Consider the following 18,717-nt stretch of genomic DNA (forward strand, 5'->3'; position numbering starts at 1 on the left):
TTGTTGCCAATCTGGATTCTCCTCAATGATTTGGGGCACATTGTATTGTGCTTCCATATTGGCGATCTTTTCTTTCACCAGCACTAACTCTCTAGATGATTCTTCAATTACAAGCAACATAAGGTCGTTGCTACATTTATTTAATATGCCCACCCATTTGGCACAGAAATCCGGATTGAAACGCCCGATGGTTGGGATGTTCCTAATCCGGAATCCTCTGGGTATCATCTGCAATCGAAAGTACTTGGATAAAGAAGTTCCGTGCAGATTGTAATCAACCTCACGTTTCTTCAGGTAATACAATTGGTGCATAACTTCATCCACTGTGGTGTCAGCAGCCGTTTCATCATCAGTGTCGGCAAACAGGATATTCTGTGCTTGCGCATCGTTATAACTGTGCAGTAATCCCTTAGTGGGTGGCATGGATCGGCACCCTGATGCTGTAGATGGTTGCATGTATCGACAGGACTGTTTATTCAGTCCACCCGGACCAAGGCACCCCATACCATTATTGTTTATTGTTATATCAGCACGTCCACGACTGCAACAGACATGCAACCATCTACAGCATCAGGGTGCCGATCCATGCCACCCACTAAGGGATTACTGCACAGTTATAACGATGCGCAAGCACAGAATATCCTGTTTGCCGACACTGATGATGAAACGGCTGCTGACACCACAGTGGATGAAGTTATGCACCAATTGTATTACCTGAAGAAACGTGAGGTTGATTACAATCTGCACGGAACTTCTTTATCCAAGTACTTTCGATTGCAGATGATACCCAGAGGATTCCGGATTAGGAACACCCCAACCATCGGGCGTTTCAATCCGGATTTCTGTGCCAAATGGGTGGGCATATTAAATAAATGTAGCAACGACCTTATGTTGCTTGTAATTGAAGAATCATCTAGAGAGTTAGTGCTGGTGAAAGAAAAGATCGCCAATATGGAAGCACAATACAATGTGCCCCAAATCATTGAGGAGAATCCAGATTGGCAACAAAATTTAGCTCAAAAAATTGCCACCTACAGAAAAGAATTACTACTATTCAAGGCTAATAAACTATCCATAGTCTCCCGGGACTATGAGGAGAACCGAGTTTATAGGTGGTTGATGGGAGGCGACTCTACACCAAGAAATTACCAACGTAGCGGTTCACAAGACTACCGTCGCAGACGGGAAAACCGCAGTCGCGAAACCCCCACCTCAAACTCGGATAGTGACTTTCGAGTCCAGGATTCTGATGATCCACAGTCATCGGGGTTACCCCCTTTAGGGCAGGATCTGGCTACTCAGCCCAAAAAAGGCAGAGCAAGAGGACGTCCACCCGTAGGGGGGGCCAAAACGAAAGGATCACGCGAGCTGAAAGCCCTCAGAACCTGATCTATAATTTATCTACTCATACCCTCACTGACTCGGAACTTTCTGTATTAAACAAAGGATTGTCATTTGTTCCAACTAATCCTCATAATGATGTACAGTGGCAAATCGACCAACACAGGTTCCATCGCAACTTGAGGTTGCGTGAACATTTTCAAAACCATCCTGAACTCTCTCCCAATTCTGTTACACAAGATTTCATCAGGTCACGTACAAAATCTACGTTTGACCCGCCTTCTACCAACAAGTCTGTACCCACCTTCACACGTCTGGTGGCAGAATCTGTAATTAAGTACAATGCAGCTAAACCCTCCATCCACCATAATTTATCCAGAGCTGAGCAGAACGCGTTATCCATCTTGTCCAACTACCGCCATATTATTATCCGCCCGGCGGACAAAGGTGGCGCAATCGTGATACAGGACTTACATGATTACAAGCGTGAGTTGGAATCTCAGCTGAATATGTCCCAGACCTACCAACCACTTTCCATGGATCCTACCCGCTCATATCAATATGAATTAGAGAATGTCCTCCAGGAAGCAGTACAAAACCACATCATTGATATGGATTTGGCACAGGCATTGTTTCAGAAACATCCTGTCACTCCTATCATATACACGGTCCCGAAAATCCACAAGTCGGTTGACAACCCGCCGGGACGTCCAATCATTAGTGCCAACAATTCTTTGTACCAGCCCGTCTCAAAATTCCTGGATAACATTCTCCAACCGCATATCCAGCGGCAACCCACATTCATAAAGGACACATCTGCTTTCCTAATGCGGTTACAAGAACTCACAGACATACCTCCGAACACTGTGCTAGTTACTCTGGATGTGAGTAGTCTCTATACCTCCATCCCACAGCAAGCGGGAGTGGAGGCAGTGGCCAGGTTCATTCATCAAAACAACATCATTGATTTGGACCATTCTTTGTTTTTGAAGTTACTATCTCTCACATTGGAGCGAAACTACTTTATGTATAACGGAGCATATTATGTTCAAACAAGTGGGTGTGCAATGGGGAGCCCGGTAGCTCCCAGCTTCGCGAATATTTACATGTTCGCAGAAGAAACCAACAGTTTTCTCAAGCACCCCATTTTCCAACAATATGCCATACTATATGTCCGCTTCATAGATGACCTGTTTTGTCTATGGTCGGGACCCACACAACTACTGGAAGATCATGTTAATATTATCAATCAGAGTGATTCTCCGATAAAATATACCATGAACATTCAGAGCGAACACATCAATTATCTTGATGTATTGGTTTCCATCAGTCAGGGCCAGATATCTACGTCAGTGTTCACGAAGCCCACCGACCGGAACACCCTGTTGTTGGCCTCCAGCCACCATCCCAAGCCCCTCAAGAGAGGCCTTCCTAAGTCCCAATTGCTACGTGTGGCTCGCATATCTAGCACTAAGGAAGCAGCTGTGGCCAGTACCAATCAAGTCGTCACCCGCTTTGCCACCAGAGGGTATGACTTATCTCAACTCAGGAAGCAACAGATGGAGACACTAGCCCTACCTCGCCAATCACTTTTGGTCCCCACACCACGTTCCAATACAGGCGTCTTACCTTGGAAGCAGGAGTTTTCCACATCCAGCCCTGTGGTACAAAGAGCAACCAAGGCCCTATGGCCCATAGTTAAAACTGATGACACCTTACCGTGTTTTAGGAATACCAGACCGATGGCCTGTTATACTCGGGGAAGGAACATTAAAGACAGGGTGGTACACACGGATATCACCGGGTTTGATACCCCACCGAGACCTCCCTCGTCTACTTTTCTTCAGAGGGCACCTGGTTGTTACCGATGCCTAAATTGTACGACCTGCAAGAATATGGTGGTCTGTCGCAACTTCATGAGCCCTAACAACTCTACCATCATACATATTAAACATGTACTCACATGCTTAACAACACACGTTGTGTACCTTATGTTCTGTCCTTGTAAATTACATTACATAGGTAAGACGGTGCGGACCATACGGGAGCGTATGGCCCTGCACCGGTCATCTATCAACACAGCTCTGCGGACTAAGTCGGCTGACCAACCTATTGCTAGGCACTGGTTGGAGGCTAACCATACTGTTAGCGATATACGTTTTATCCTCATTGATCATGTGCCCCCCCTCAGACGTGGGGGCGACAGGGACGGTTCACTATTGCGGCTAGAATCCAAATGGATTTATAGGTTGGGCACTTCCAAGCCGCAAGGCTTAAATGAGCGCTTAAATTGGAATGTATTTTTATAAGTCTATGCCTCGTCTCCAGTATCCATGATCATTGCCATTCACCATATTCTGTGCTTAGAACTGTACATTAATGCACACCTTTGTCATATTTTGTATCTTTACTTGTAACCCACGCTGCATGTCTTTCTCTGTTGTAGGTTAGTCCGGCTGCCGGGGACGGTATCTAGCGTCCTGAGCAGCACCTAGCAACGGGCGCGCACTGGATGCCGTCAGTGTTAGAGCGACGCCCACGTGATGGGGGAAGTCCTGACACACTCGGCGGCCGGGCGGACCTCCATGTGGGATCGTGAGTATAAATTTGTTTATGGTATTGTATTCTAGTTGTTTGACACACGCTGTCTTGAAAAAAATGCCTGGACATTGAAACGTCGACACATAGCGTTGTGTCCATACGTTATGTTATTTCATTAAAGAACTCTTTTTCAAAGTCCTTTTGGAGTGACGCCGCCTTTTCCCTAAGCTTGTTCATTTCATGCGGAGGGCACCCGGAGGCAAGTGACCACTATTAGGAGTGAGTGCCGGCTCGTACCCCACGTATATATATATATATATATAAAAATATATATATATATATATATATAAAAGATTATAATATATTGTTGATGCATTTAAATGAATACATTGGTGGCAGTGGGCATATAAAACTATAAACATCGGTGGCGAGCTGTGTGTGTCCTCATCTGATTCCATGGGGGACGGCCAAAGGGGGGGGGCACTCTGGCACTTTCCCGCTCCACTGGGGGGTGGGGTGGTGATGCAGCTGCCGCATTGCACCACGGGGGAAATATGATGCCGCATCGCTCCGAGGGAGGGAAGGGGCTTGCGGGGGATGCGGTCGGCGCTGCATGGCTCCACTGGTGGGGGGAAGAGCCTGGCGGTTGATGCGGTGAGGGCTGCCGCGTCGCTCCATGGGGGTAGCGGATGATGTGGCGACGGCTGCCGAGACGCTCTGGGGACGCGCGCGGGGTGGGTTGTGGTGGCATATGCGAATGCCATTTAAATAAATACATAGGTGGGTAGTTTGCATTTAAATAAATATACATTGGTGGCAGTGGGCATATATCATTATATAAACATTGGTGGGCAGTGTTGGTGGTAACGTATACATTGCTGGTCTGCGCCAGCAATGCATTAATTAGCACTAACACTGCCCACCAATGTATATTTTGTTATTGTGCAGGCCAGCAATGTACCCATTACTGCCATCATTGTCCATCAATGTTCATATATTTATATGCCCACTGCCACCAATGTATATATGGAACCCTTGGAATTCAAACCCAGCCCATTTATAGTGAAAGATTTTCAGCAAAGTCTTTTGCCTCCTGAAAATCTCTTGCTCTTTGGGGAAAATAGCTCAGTGTGTATGCACTACTTTGATTAAATATATATCTATCACAGATTTTGGCAAAGTCTTCAAGTGTGTATGGGCCTTTATGGGATGCAAAGTGGAAGATTTTGGATTACAATTGGAAACCACTCTCTTAAAATCCTGCGTTTGCCATGGATTCAGGGACTGTACTGAATGTTTCAACTAATATATCCACTATGAATGCAGTGAGCATCAGGAACATCAATTGCACAGCAAGAGGTGCACCAATCTCAAGGTCTTCCCCTCATACCAGCCAGCAATCTGAGCCCAATCTGGTTAGTTGGCTTGAAGTGGACAGTGGTCCTGGAATTCAAGTAACACATTCGCCCAAGATGGCTGCTGTACCCACTTCCACCCACCTCGGCCCACCTTCCCTCAAAAGAACAGTTTTTATTGTTTTTTGCTTTATTTCTTCTCTATTCTTTAAAATATCTGTAAAATTCCCCTTGCATGTCCTATTTGCGGATGACATTCTCCTAGCAATTACAAACCCCTCATCCTCCCTGACTGCCCTACACAAAATTCTGTCTATCTATTCTTCAGTTTCCTATTATTAAATTAAATAGCTCAAAGACGGAGGCTTTGCCAATAAATATCCCGAAGAGTACTCTTGATGAGTTAAGAGGGAAATACGACTACTCTTGGCAGTATGATAGCCTAAAATACCTTGGCATTAAAGTAACCCTAAAGTACCAGATCTAATTGCCGCTAACTACCTTCCTTTACTACATACATTTTTCCAGATGACCAATGAATGGATGCTTTTGGAAACTTCATGGCTAGGACGTATATCAGCTCTGAAGATGGTACTCCTCCCTAAACTACTTTATCTCTTTAGAACCATCCCTATTCTCCTTCCAAAAAATCTGTTAAATAAATTTAATGCCTTATTCTCAAAATATATTTGGAGGGGTAAGAAACCTAGACTAGCCAGAAGCAAATTATGCCTTCCTAAATCTAAGGGGGGACTAGCGTTCCCAGATCTATACGCCTACCAAATAGCGTGTATCCTATCGCCCCTATACGCGTGGTTCACCAACAGAGATCCTAAACCCTGGGTCCTGTTGGAGAGGGGAATCCCTCTACAGATCCCACTCATGGATATCTTATGGCTTCCTCTATCAGAATCCCCAAAAGTTGTTGAGCAATCTTCCATTCTCTAATCCGCTAGACGCTCTTGGCTTTCGCTAGTGTCGTTAATCCCTGAAATCACTCTCCGCCTCCCAAGCTGTCCCTAAAGGGAATAGCTCATGTGATTCCAAATTTATCGCTAGATTCCTGGACCTCACAAGGCATTTTGACTTTGGGTAACATTCTCAGAGAAGGCACCATATTGCCATTTAGCGACATACAATCCTCTTTTGCAATTCCCCCTAAGCAATTCTATAAATTCCTCCAACTGCGTCATTGGGTTCAAAACGTGGGTTCCCCTGCACATAAAATAGTTCCTATTCCTAAATATATTCTACACAGACTTACAAGAACAAACTCCAGAGGCTCTATATATCGTGGTGGTACACTCTGCTTAAAGATCCACAGTGGACCGTTAAACTAAACTTTTGGGAACGTGATCTGGCAATCCCTTTGTCCGATGAAGATTGGAAGGCCATTTTTTATAGTTGCTTTGACTCTTCAATATGCCAGTCTCAGAAAAACAATTTTACAAATTGATCCAAAGACAATACCTAACGCCTGCCCTTCTCCACACTATTTGGCCATCCACCCCCAACTCATGTTGGAGACAATGCGGAGGAGTCGGAACACTATATCACATATTTTGGTCGTGCCGTAGACTAATGGGAATGTGGTGTAGGGTATTTAGACTACTCTCAGAAATCTCAGGTGTTAACATATCCCCTCAACCGAGGGTGGCCCTATTCCACTTGTTCCCGGTCCACACCCCTAAAGATACTCAGAATGTCCTAGGCCACATCTTAATCTCTACTAAATTATTCCTAGCTAGCCACTGGCAGACTCCTCTGGTCCCCACAATTTTAAATATAGAATAAATGGTCCACGACCACTATCGGTGTGAAACAGAGCAGCTTGGACGGGATCTCATATATCCCAGATAGCAAAATGGTCCCCCTGGATAGCCTATAGACTTACAAGCCCTCTGAAAATTGACTAGTTACAAACCCCCTTCAATGTGAAAACTTACCTTCCCATATGGAATTCAGATTCTAATGTCGGATAACTATAGTTTTTTTTTTTTTTTTTTTCGTCCTGGCTTATACATTGATTTAATCATGCTTTCAATGTGTATGAGATGCATTATATTGTTAATTGCGATGTGTTGTACCCCCATTTCCCCTTCTCCTCCCTCTTCTCCATTCTGTACCCCTTTCCTTGGTGTCTACTTGACACATTGTTAAAAACTCAATAAAAATGTAATCTTTAAAAAAAAAAAAAAATCTGCAAAATTCATAGGCAAACAATTCAATCCAGCTTTAGCATTGTCAAGTTGAAATAAACTAAGTAAATACAACATATTTATTTTTTACTTTTTTGTTATTTTTTTCTTACTTTTTATATACTGTCAGGCATCAGCAGAATGATACTTTGAGGAAGTGGTTAGGTTTTACATGTGTGCTTAGGCTTTAAGTGTGTTAGCAATATCTTCAGAGAACTGCAAGCAGCATTTTCCTTCTGTAAACCTATTTTTATAGCTACCACCCTGCATTATGAATAGTGTGTTTCCTGTACATCAGTCTGCAAAAGAACACAACTCAGAGGCACATATAAAATATATTTTCAGCTACATATCAGTACACAGTGATGCTGAGAGGGGGATGGTACTGGTGCTCCCATGCTCCCAAGGGGTCCATGGGAGCACTGGGAAGAGAGCAGGGAAAGTGGGGGGTTGGTCAATTTCAGTCCTCATGACTGCACCCCTGCGTCATTCATGCATGATTACCAACTGTACTTTCTGAGGCGGGGGAGTGCCTTGCAATCACCAGGTTCCCCTCCCTGCATTGGCCAGGTCCACCTCACATTTCCTGCACAAGGACACCTGTTGGCACCTCTGTCTGGACATATATGACCATGCCAAATGTCCCTGACCTAGAGACCAGACATTGGGGTGAGAATCCAAAATGAACACTGGGAGATGTCCATAATGTTTATGGTATAATATCTGGAACATGAAGCTTGTTCTTTGAAAACCAAGCCCACCCAAACTTCAGGGATCCGAGGGAATTTGTGCCCTGGCTCAGGTTTTCCCATCAGACTCCCATCGATATTTTCGACAGATCTCACCTGTTTTGGAATCAATGTAAAATCCTCCCCTGTGATTTGGGTACTATTTCTCAGAAAATATAATATGCACAATACAGATATTGATAACGATATATCGAGAACATCGGCAAGTGTGTATGCTCAATTTATCCAATGCACCCCCATTGTCATCTGTACATGAAGCTCAATTTGACAGTATCATCAGAGACTGCATGTACGGAATGAGAGTCCGATATTGTTAACGATATATTGGTCAGTGTGTATGCTATACTAAATATCACTGAAGTCTCAGATAACCGACAGAGGCAAATGAAAGCTCACAGCAGGTTGTAGACAACAAAGAAGTGGTGATTAGACAGTGCTAGGACAGTGCTGGGATTCTGGCTTTATACCCTTGGCTTACCACTGATTGGAGATGACAGTCATCTGACTGCAGATGGTAGCTGTTATGATCCAGGGTGTGAACCCCGCAGCCATGACTGCTGTTTAGAATGGTTACCGCAAATCCCTACTCTACCTCTATTGTGTCTATCTAGGGGCAACCAGATCCTGAAGTGCTAGGCTTCACCTTTAACAGACACTTTGAATGGGTAAATTAGGTCCGCCCCAACTCCGGTGCTGCCAGGTTTTACGTGGTACAAGGATCTGGAATTCCCTGGAAGTAGGCTAGAGGAAAACTAACTAACGCTACCTACAAAAAAGAAGGAAACTAAACAAGCGACCTTGTTGCAATCAACGGAAAATACTGCAACCTCGTCGCAAATAACTAATAGACCTGCAACCTCGACGCTAAAACAAGATTGTTTGCCGCACAATCTCAAGGGACACAGACCCTGCAATACACAATAAAAATACACCACACCAAAAATACAATAATAAAGATAAACCACACAATTCACATAAATAGCATATCTCACAAAAGAGATGGCGACAACCCCCAGAACACGGGTAACTCAAGGACTGAAGAACAAGTCGGTGGATGAAGTCACCAGCAGGTGGCAGAGGTGGTGAAACCACAGGATGGCATGGAAAGGTAAATGACCGGCAGGCAGTAGCTCCAGGAGGAACAACCCAGTAGCAAGGAACAGGCACTATCACCAGCGTCTGTTGTCAGGCCTGGCTTCCTTAATGGGAAGCTCCTGGTCAATAGAAAGAAGCCCAGCAGACCGGCCTCCCATGTCCTAATTAATTCACCTGCTGCTGGGAGTGTACACAACAGCATCCTGGTTGCTTAGTGACAGCCAGGAATGAAAGCCACGAGAGGACGGCGGGCAGCGGAGGTGAGTGACAGGAGGGCAGCAGAGGTGACTGACAGGCAGGCAGTGGAGGTAATGAGTGCAGGCAGTGGAGCAATGTAAAGAACAGCACTAGTAATAGTTCAGCAATTATAAATAATATAATATATTAGTGGCGAACAAGGGCCTGATTCAGACCTGATCGCCACTTACCTTATGCAAGTCTGTGTAGCTCTTGTGGGACCCTTCCACAACTCCGCGACAGAGACATTCATGATCAAACCTGGCACTTAAGTCGCGCACCCTCCCCTAGAGTGCCTTGGCATGCCTGCATTTTTTCAGGCACACCCAGAAAACAGCAAGTTGCCGCCCACAAACGGTGGCTTCCTGTCAGTCAAATAGTGGGCAGGTTGAGAATAAAATCCTTGGTCGTTCTCTGTTTCTGTTTGGCGATTCGCATGCTTATTGTGACCCGTACGCATTTGATACCTGGCCAGCTTGTGAATTCACAACACAGCGATCAGGTCTGAATTGGGCTCCAATTGTTAGAAAAAGTTCACTAAATGTATATTGCCTAAAAATAGCTGACATATAATAAAATAGGGTTTGCAGGTAAACAATTGAGGGGCACTTTACCTTTTTGTATATGTACAGTGGAGGACCTACATTTTTGGGACCCTGAAGTTTGAACTATTATCGTGGCCCTATTAGAACCAGCACCCATATTGCAACATCCAACAAGGTCCAAAGTGTCTTGCTGATCTTTCAAATACCTCAAAGCCTATGTGGTGGGTGACAGGGTGAGAGTCTAAGGCAGGGGCATAAATATAATTTTGAGGATCCCATAGCAAAATCTTGAAAGGGCTCCCCCTACCACTGTTATTACAATGCCTGTTGGGGGGAGAAGAAGAGAGTGAGAGTTACAGAGGATGTTGGGGGGAAAGAAAGAGTGTGGAAAAAAGAGGGAGAGAGGGGTGGTAAGGGATAAAGAGAGCTTCCTGGAAATAATAGGGAATGAGAAATAGGAGTGAGGGAGTGTCAGTGAGAGAGAAGGGGGAGGAGTAAGAAAGAGATGGTGCCAGAGTGGTGCACATGAGAGAGAGAGAGAGAGAGAGAGAGAATGAATGTCAGGGAAGGAGAGATAGAGAAAGATGGGAGTCAGAGAGTGTCAAGGAGAGAAAGAGGGAGAGACAAGAAGAGAAAGGGTGTCAGGGAGAGAAACTGGGAGAGACAAGGAAAGGGAGAGGTTATCAAGACAAGAGACTGTGTCAGTGAGAGAGGGTAAGAGAGAGACTGTCAGGGGGAGGGAAAGAAAGACCATTTCACGGAGAGGGAGATAGGGAGTGTCATGGAGAGATAGAGGCAGAGAGAGACAGAGTCACTGCAGATGGACAGATGATGGACAAGGGAGGGCTTAACCAGCTTGGGACAAGTATTTTTATTTATTTATTAACAGTTTCTTATATAGCGCATACATATTCTGCAGCGCTTTACAGATAATATTTGAACATTCACATCAGTCCCTGCCCTGGTGGAGCTTATAATAATAATAATAATAATAATAAAAAAAAAAATATTTACAGTATATAGCGCTCTTTCTCCAGTACAGTACAGAATCTATGAAGTACAGAAAAGCTTTTCATAAACAATGTTTAAGGGAATGAAGGAAATGCTTGAGTAAACAGGAAAGTCTTGAATTTTTAAAGCATTCTAGAGTGGGGGCCTCTCGAAGTGTGCGGGGAAGTGAGTTCCATAAAGTTGGAGCTGCATGGCTAAAAGCTTTACCCCTGGATGAATTACGTGAGATCCTAGGTACTGCTAAAAGTCCTTCATCTACAGATTGCAGTAATCGGGTGGGACAGTTTGGAATCAGAAGCTGCTACAGGTACCTTGGACCTTGGTCATGTAGGACTTTGAAACTCAGTAAGTTGATCTTGAAAATGGTTCACCATTTTATGGGCAGCCAGTGAAGGGAGTAGAGTTATGTGGCTAGAGCGGGGCAATCTATATTCCCTACCACATGTGCATGCGCACACATTCATTCTAAGGTTAATTTTGTTAAGAGCCAAATAACCTACCAGTATATTTTTGGATTGTGGGAGGAAACCGGAGTACCGGAGGAAACCCATGGGGAGAATAAACAAACTCTGCACAGTTAGGGCAGGTTCCAGCCAGCAGCACTGGCACATCATCTCACCCCCCACCTTTGAGTTTGCTAGAGGCTTCCCGAGGGTTGGGATCATTGGGTAGACAGCATGATGGTCAACAAGCATTAGGTCGACATACATTAAGGTCGACATGCAGAAATGTCAACATGGGTTAGGTCAACAGGGTCGTTATGTCGACACAAGCATTATGTCAGCATGGGGAGGGTCGACCGCCAAAAGGTCGACATGGGTTTTTCCGATATTTTTTGTCCAGAATTTCGACATGGACAATGGAGCGTAGACTTGATGGGTGCAGTGCTCCAGCGGCGTTGTGAATTCACCAGGTGTATAGAGTGGGCAACAGAGGAGGCTGAGAGGGGACCAGAGGCACCCGTGAGCTCCAGCAGATACTGTAAAGGGCCCATGGATGCCCAGCATGCTCCAACGGTGGCTGTGAGGGATACTGGGGCAGAAAACACAAGGATTCAAATTCACAACAGTGAATGTCAAGGTAACATACTCCCCCACACACATATATACAGCTACCTTACCTCACTGACAGCGTGAGAGCTCATGCTGAGCTTTCTGTCAGCACAGGACATGCTGTAGGTGTGTGCTGCTGCTCCTGCTGAGGTGGGGGGTAGGCAATAACACGCCCCCCTCTTGTTTTTTTCACCCACAGTAAACATTTTGGGGATGTGGCCTCATTGTGGGATGTGGCTACACCTCCTATGATAAAGGACACCCCCCAAAATGTTACCAGGCCCAGCATACCTCTTGGCAGCCCTGCCTGCATGCTGAAGATATGCAACTATACCTTTCCTCTCCTGACCTTTCACCTTATGTTCTCTGTCAGGTTTCGAGCTGTGTCTCTGCCATTTCCTCTTTGATGTTTGAGTGCTCTCTGAAGCTCAACATGGGAAAAACTAACTCCCCCATCCAGAGTCTCCTCTCTTTACAATATCTGTGTCCATCATCTCCCCTGTTCCCCAACCCCGCTGCTTGGGGTGTCACCCCTGACACTTACTTTTCCTCTGCCACCAGGCCCAGTCTCTGGCCCAATCTTGTCAGTTCTAGCTACACAATATGACTCAGGCCATTCCTCTACCAGGGTGAGACTAAACGAATTATCCACTGTTAATCTCAAGGCTTAACTACAGAATTGCAATATTCTACTCACTGGCCTCTCATGCTCTCATCATGCTCTCCTCCAAACTGTCCTGCTGTCCTTTCCTGCTGCTCCACATTGGCAAATTCCCTACAGCAAAAATATGAAGTGGCTCCCATTCTCATGCAGACTCCTCTTATAAAACACCTCACCCTCACATACAATGCCCTCTCCAACTCCACTGCTCCAACCTCATCACCCTAGATACTCCCTCCTACCCTCTCCATTTTGCCAATGATCATCGCCTCTCCTTTACCTGGGCCACTGCATCCCACATGTAAAACCAGGTCTTTGCCCAAGCTGCGCCTCTTCACTGGAAGAACGTCCTTACTCTATTAGACTCTCTCTGACTTTGCAAAGTTTAAAATGGGCAGTAAAAACCCACCTGTTTATGAAAGCGTACACTTCCCTCCACATAAACTAGTGCCCCTGCCTGATGTCTTATCCCTTGGCCATCTCTGTCTCACGTTCTGCCATCAGACCACCATGCGCTTGCTTGTGCCTTATGTCTGTATCCCTCCCCTCCCCTAGATTGTAAGCTCCTTGGATCAGGCCCTCCTGCTCTCACAACCCTTTTCTCTTGCACTTCAATTACAACTCTCTCCTACTTGGTGAGCATCTATACTTGAATTTCCTCTTGCTTCTAACCAGTCATTTTTTTCCCCCAACAGTTGCCTAGTAGTACACCAATTACGCCTTGTTTCCTTACATCTCAGCTGTAATGTGTGCTGAGAATTGTGCTGCTAATTGTTACTTTTGCTCTGTTTTTGTTTTTCCTTTATTGTAATGTTCTGCGTACCCTGTATTGTTCTAATGTGTGCCGTATGCACGGAACTGCGAACCACTCGTGGCACCTTATAAATAAAATGTAATAATAAAACTAAAGTGTACATAGCTATTTTATTTGTAGTACTGTACAGCTGTGTCCTCATACACCGTGGCATCAGTTGTGCCAAACATCCTCAATTAGTGTGCCAGGTCACGGGCAACTTGTCTTATTTATTTAAAATGTGCATATTATTAACACAAATGAAACATCTTGAAGCGACAAAACTACTTTGCTAGATTGCACTAATACATTTAGGGGGTCATTCCGGTTGGCTCAGTAAGCTGCGAGGATCACAGATTGATGAGCACCAGATACATCGTCCGTCCAAGCGCTAGCACCCACCCCCCTGGCGCCAATGATTAACATGCGAGGGGATGTGTAACGAAAACACACATTCTCTCGCATGTCTCTAAAGCAGGCAAAATCATTTGATTGTCACCGACCATGAAATGATTTCTACTGCCTTAGCAAATAAAAGTCAGTTTAAGCTAACTTTGATTTTGCGCCAACGGGACGAAGACATGGCAGCCACTCATGTCCTGTGACATTAGCCACCCACCCCCCTGAAGGCATTGGCCTGCCTGTGTTGCCTTGGGATGCCCAGCGTTTTCATGAGGATGCTCATAAAATGCTGGGCGTTCCAATCCCCGCCGCCGTCCACCCCTGGCCCGTCCCGATGCTCGCTGAAACCATTCACACATGCACATAATAGACCATGCGCATGCTCAGTCCGACAAACATCGGGGTGGGGCCGATCCTGAGAATGAGTCTGAATTGTATTTGAATGTTACAAATGCAGCGGCTGTGGATTTGTACAAGCAAGGTTCCGTGTGGTCAAAGACACAGCCCAGTGTCTTTAGTACACGGTGAGTGGTGTATCACTGCATCAGCAATACGAATTAGATACAAAATGTAAAGAAAAATATGATACGCTACGTCTTTCGGAGCATTGCAGTTGTGCACTGTATGGTATACTGAGTCTGGATATATGAGGACCCACCTGTATATTGCAACTTTCAGTTCCACTATTACTAATGATAGTTCTGCATAGCTAAAAAAGGGTGGACGGTTGTGAAATCAGCAAGTTATTTTAACTACAGTACACATGCTACAAAATCCTGTAAATGTTAACATTTGTGATCATTCTAGAGAAGTTCAATAACAAAACTATCATGGGCACCAAAAGCTTTTGCCTGGTTTGGCTTATATATTTACTATCTGCTTGGTCAATTTGTGAGTGTGTACTAAGGCAGAAATGCCAGGTACTGGAAAAGAAATACTTTTCACGATTCATTGATCTGGCGTTCGATAAATGTTCTGCATTTGAGCAACTGGATTTCACCATTGGAGTGAATTGTGACAAGGTGGAGAATCTCAATACCTCCTTGAAAGAGGTCCCCTTGGACACGGATTGGCTCTGCTTAACAAAATATCGAGGAGCCACAATAGAAGCGGAATCTTTCTCCCAATTTACAGTCTTAAAAGCACTTTATATTTTCGGCAATTTTGAAATTCTACCAAGAAGCTTCATTGGTCTCCCTCAACTCTCCACTCTTTGGATACAGGCACATTACACATTCGGTAACGTGACCTTTCATGAAGATAGTTTTGTGGGATTACAAAATCTACAGGAGCTGAAACTTTCAAATGTGATCTTTTCCACTTTGGACCCTTCTATATTTAAACATCTGGATCAGTTAGAACATCTGATATTGGAATTCAATGAAATTTATTCCATTTCAAAAGTAACAAAAACATTGAGACAAATGAAACGATTACAAAACCTGACCATTTTCTGCAACAATATTGACACAATAGCAGAATCTGACTGTCTCCTTTCAGAATATGCTTTACCTGATGGTCATTTCCTAGATTTTAATATCAGCTATCTTGATCTCAGTGAGAACAAGCTGGGAACTGTTGAAAATAATTCTCTGTGCAATTTCCCTTACCTAAAGCTTTTTAAAGTTGACAAAACTGGCTTGGAATTGATGGATATATTGCAGTCTGGTATTAGAACAATCAAAATCCTTATATTATCAAACTTGTACTTTGACTCACTAGACATCTGTAAGTTTGCTTTCCATTTTGAAATAGAACAGCTTTTGATTATGTACAATGAATTGTCTGTACTGAGTACATCCAAAGGCTCCTGCAAAAGCTTAAAGACATTAGACATATCTAATAATATGTTAAAAAAGATTCATTTTAAACAAATGACAAAATTAAACCATTTAATTGATTTGAACTTACACGCTAATGAAATAACAGTTTTAAAAGTTTGCTCAAATGAATCAGTATATCTAATGGAACTAGTCTATCTAAACATATCCTTTAATTACTTAACAGAACTTCAAGGAGGGCAATTTAGGTGCTTAGGAAATCTCCAGGTCTTAGCATTAGACAATAACAAAATAAATCAAATCAAATATCCTGCATTTGAAGGGTTAGATCAACTGAAAGTTTTGAATCTACAAAATAACTATTTGTTTGCTATTTCCGAATTTACATTTGACGGTCTGTTTTCGCTGACACATTTAAATGTTTATGAAAACAATATATTAAAATTTGATGAATTAGCATTCAACGATCTTCCTGAACTCGTGGAAATTAAATTGACTGTTGAAAAATTTACCAATCATTTTTCATGGTCTCAATATATCGCAACCTCTGTAAGAAAAATGTTTGTAAAAAGCAATGTTATTTTCATGTCAGCTGAAGACTTCAATGCATTCTCTGTGCTACAAAGTTTGGAGCTAGAAGCACTTAATATATTTATAGAGTCATGCGATGAATTTGTATATACACGTTTAAAAGAGTTGCATTTAAAGAATAACCCGTTCTTTTCTTGTTTTCCTTCAAATGAACAAGTTTTAGATAATTTTACAAATCTTGAAAAGTTCTCATATAATGCCTATTCCCAGTTTGTTCCAGGGATGATCTGTCTTAATTCCAGTCTACAACACTTAAAAAAGTTACAATATTTTTATTTACAAGATTCTGATAAACTGGTGGAATCAGGTCAGATCAATATTCATTATTTGTTTCATGGGTTATCACAACTTAAAGTTTTATATTTGAAAAATTCTGGCATAGAACGTTTGGATTCAACACAGATTTTCTCCGATTTGCAAGAACTTGAATTTATTGTAATTGAAAACCAGAACATGCAGGAAGTGAAAGAAAATATATTTGATAAAATGCCTAATTTGAAGTACATTTATTTTGTGGACACGACTTTTCCCTGCAATTGTATATTCAGTTGGATGCTATCATGGCTTCAGTCTGGGACTTCGGTGTCCATCATTAATTTCTCTGAGCAAGAATGTTATGTGGATACAAAAACTCATTATCTGGTTCCCTTTTTGCAGAAAAACTGTCAGACTGGTTTAGATTTCACAATATTTCTAACCACTTTCATCTTTACCCTACTGTTTATGTGCACGTCTCTCTTCTATGAAAGTATTTGGTGGAACATATTATACTTCTTCTACGCATTTAGATGCTGGCTGAAGAACAGGCATAGACCTCTGGACCATTATGAATATGATGCATTTGTTTCTTACAACGCTCACAATGAACAGTGGGTGACGGAACAGCTTCTACCCAACCTAGAGCAAAACGGTCCTTCTTTCTTCAAAGTATGTATCCATAACCGGGACTTTGAGATTGGCAGATACATTGTGGATAACATTATGGACAGTATATATAAGAGTAGGTGGACAATCTGTATCATCACTCGCAGTTACCTAAAAAGTAACTGGTGCTCCCTGGAAATGCAGTTGGCAACCTATAGGATTGTAGCAGAGAGTAAAGACTCGCTCATACTTATTTTCCTTGAGAAGATCTCTAGAGAAGAGCTACAGTATTACCACAAACTGACTAAACTGATGGACAGGAAAACCTACCTTACCTGGCCAGATGACATAAACGGACAGCAGCTCTTCTGGGAAAGACTCCAAAGAGTCCTTGCTGATTCTGGAAGAAAACACAAGTAAAGCAATTGTTAACGATTATTCAAGTGCATTGATTTAACGAGCAACATTGCATATGCTTATATTATTATAAACAGTTTCTTATGGAGTGCAACAAGTTTTGTTGTGCTTCACAATTGTAAATAGGGATAAAACAAACGGTAATTGCAGAAAGTCAAAATGGTAGGAAGGCCCTATAGTAAATAATTAATTATCTATATTATTTGCATCTGATTCAAAGAAGCTGATTGGTTGCTATGGGCAACATCTATCACTTCTAAATACTCAATACACAGTAGTAAACCTACCCCAAAGTGATTTAGATGTTTCTTATATGGTTTGTTCAGTTTCATGATGCTTAATTTTTTTTGTTTATTTCACAATAATGATTAATTTGATCTTAATTCTAAAAGAATCTGCTACTAAAATGTACTCTCTTTAATTGTTTAAAAATATGCTGTATTGTGCTACAATAAAATTTTTAAGACCTTTAAGAGACATTAAAGCATTAAAGCCATTTTTATTACACAGACACATTGTTCAATGCCATATTTTTTTGAATATAAAACCATAAGTGCGGTCTTTGCATTTTTCCCATCTAGTGGGCATCACTTATAAAGGACAAAATGGACAAGATACTGAATAAAATCCTCTTTTATGCAGGTTCACCTATATCTCCTCCTAAATACCTGGGTTTTCACAATATAACAACTCGGTTTGGCTATTTATATAAAGTTGTCCACACATTCTGCTGACATCAGGCCATTAGCACTGCATTGCCAATTACCCTAATAGCCAAGAGTAAGCTAATTATATAATATTTCTATCATTATTGGTCTGTTTTCACAAACATCTTCTGCCTGCAAGAAGATTAAGTTTAGTAATATTGTAAGATTGTTCATTACACTAATCGTCTGGATCTTATACACATAGGCCACTGATGCATGTCACCAAAAACCATTACTGATCATCTTACTTGCCTTTAGGTACAACAGTATGATTGCCCAATGCGTGTTGCTGGCTTAAGAATGCAGAGGTGTCCCACAGAGTCGCTAGACATGATTGAGACAATTTGTTTCATTGTGTACTATCAGCTGGTTTGTTT

General features: G+C 42.8%; 1 protein-coding gene across 1 annotated transcript; it reads left to right on the forward strand.

Annotated features, from left to right (window-relative positions):
* The first annotated feature begins 585 nt into the window (after positions 1-585).
* On the forward strand, positions 586-18,074 carry LOC146009714 (uncharacterized). Its single transcript, XM_083150171.1, has 3 exons — positions 586-1,335; positions 1,488-3,363; positions 14,788-18,074. Exons 1-3 carry the CDS (start codon positions 586-588, stop codon positions 17,634-17,636), a joined length of 5,475 nt encoding a protein of 1,824 aa, XP_083006297.1. The 3' UTR covers positions 17,637-18,074.
* Positions 18,075-18,717: the final 643 nt, after the last annotated feature.

This window comes from Crinia signifera, chromosome 6 (assembly GCF_055691185.1).
Source record: "Crinia signifera chromosome 6, ASM5569118v1, whole genome shotgun sequence".
Classification (NCBI taxonomy): domain Eukaryota; kingdom Metazoa; phylum Chordata; class Amphibia; order Anura; family Myobatrachidae; genus Crinia; species Crinia signifera.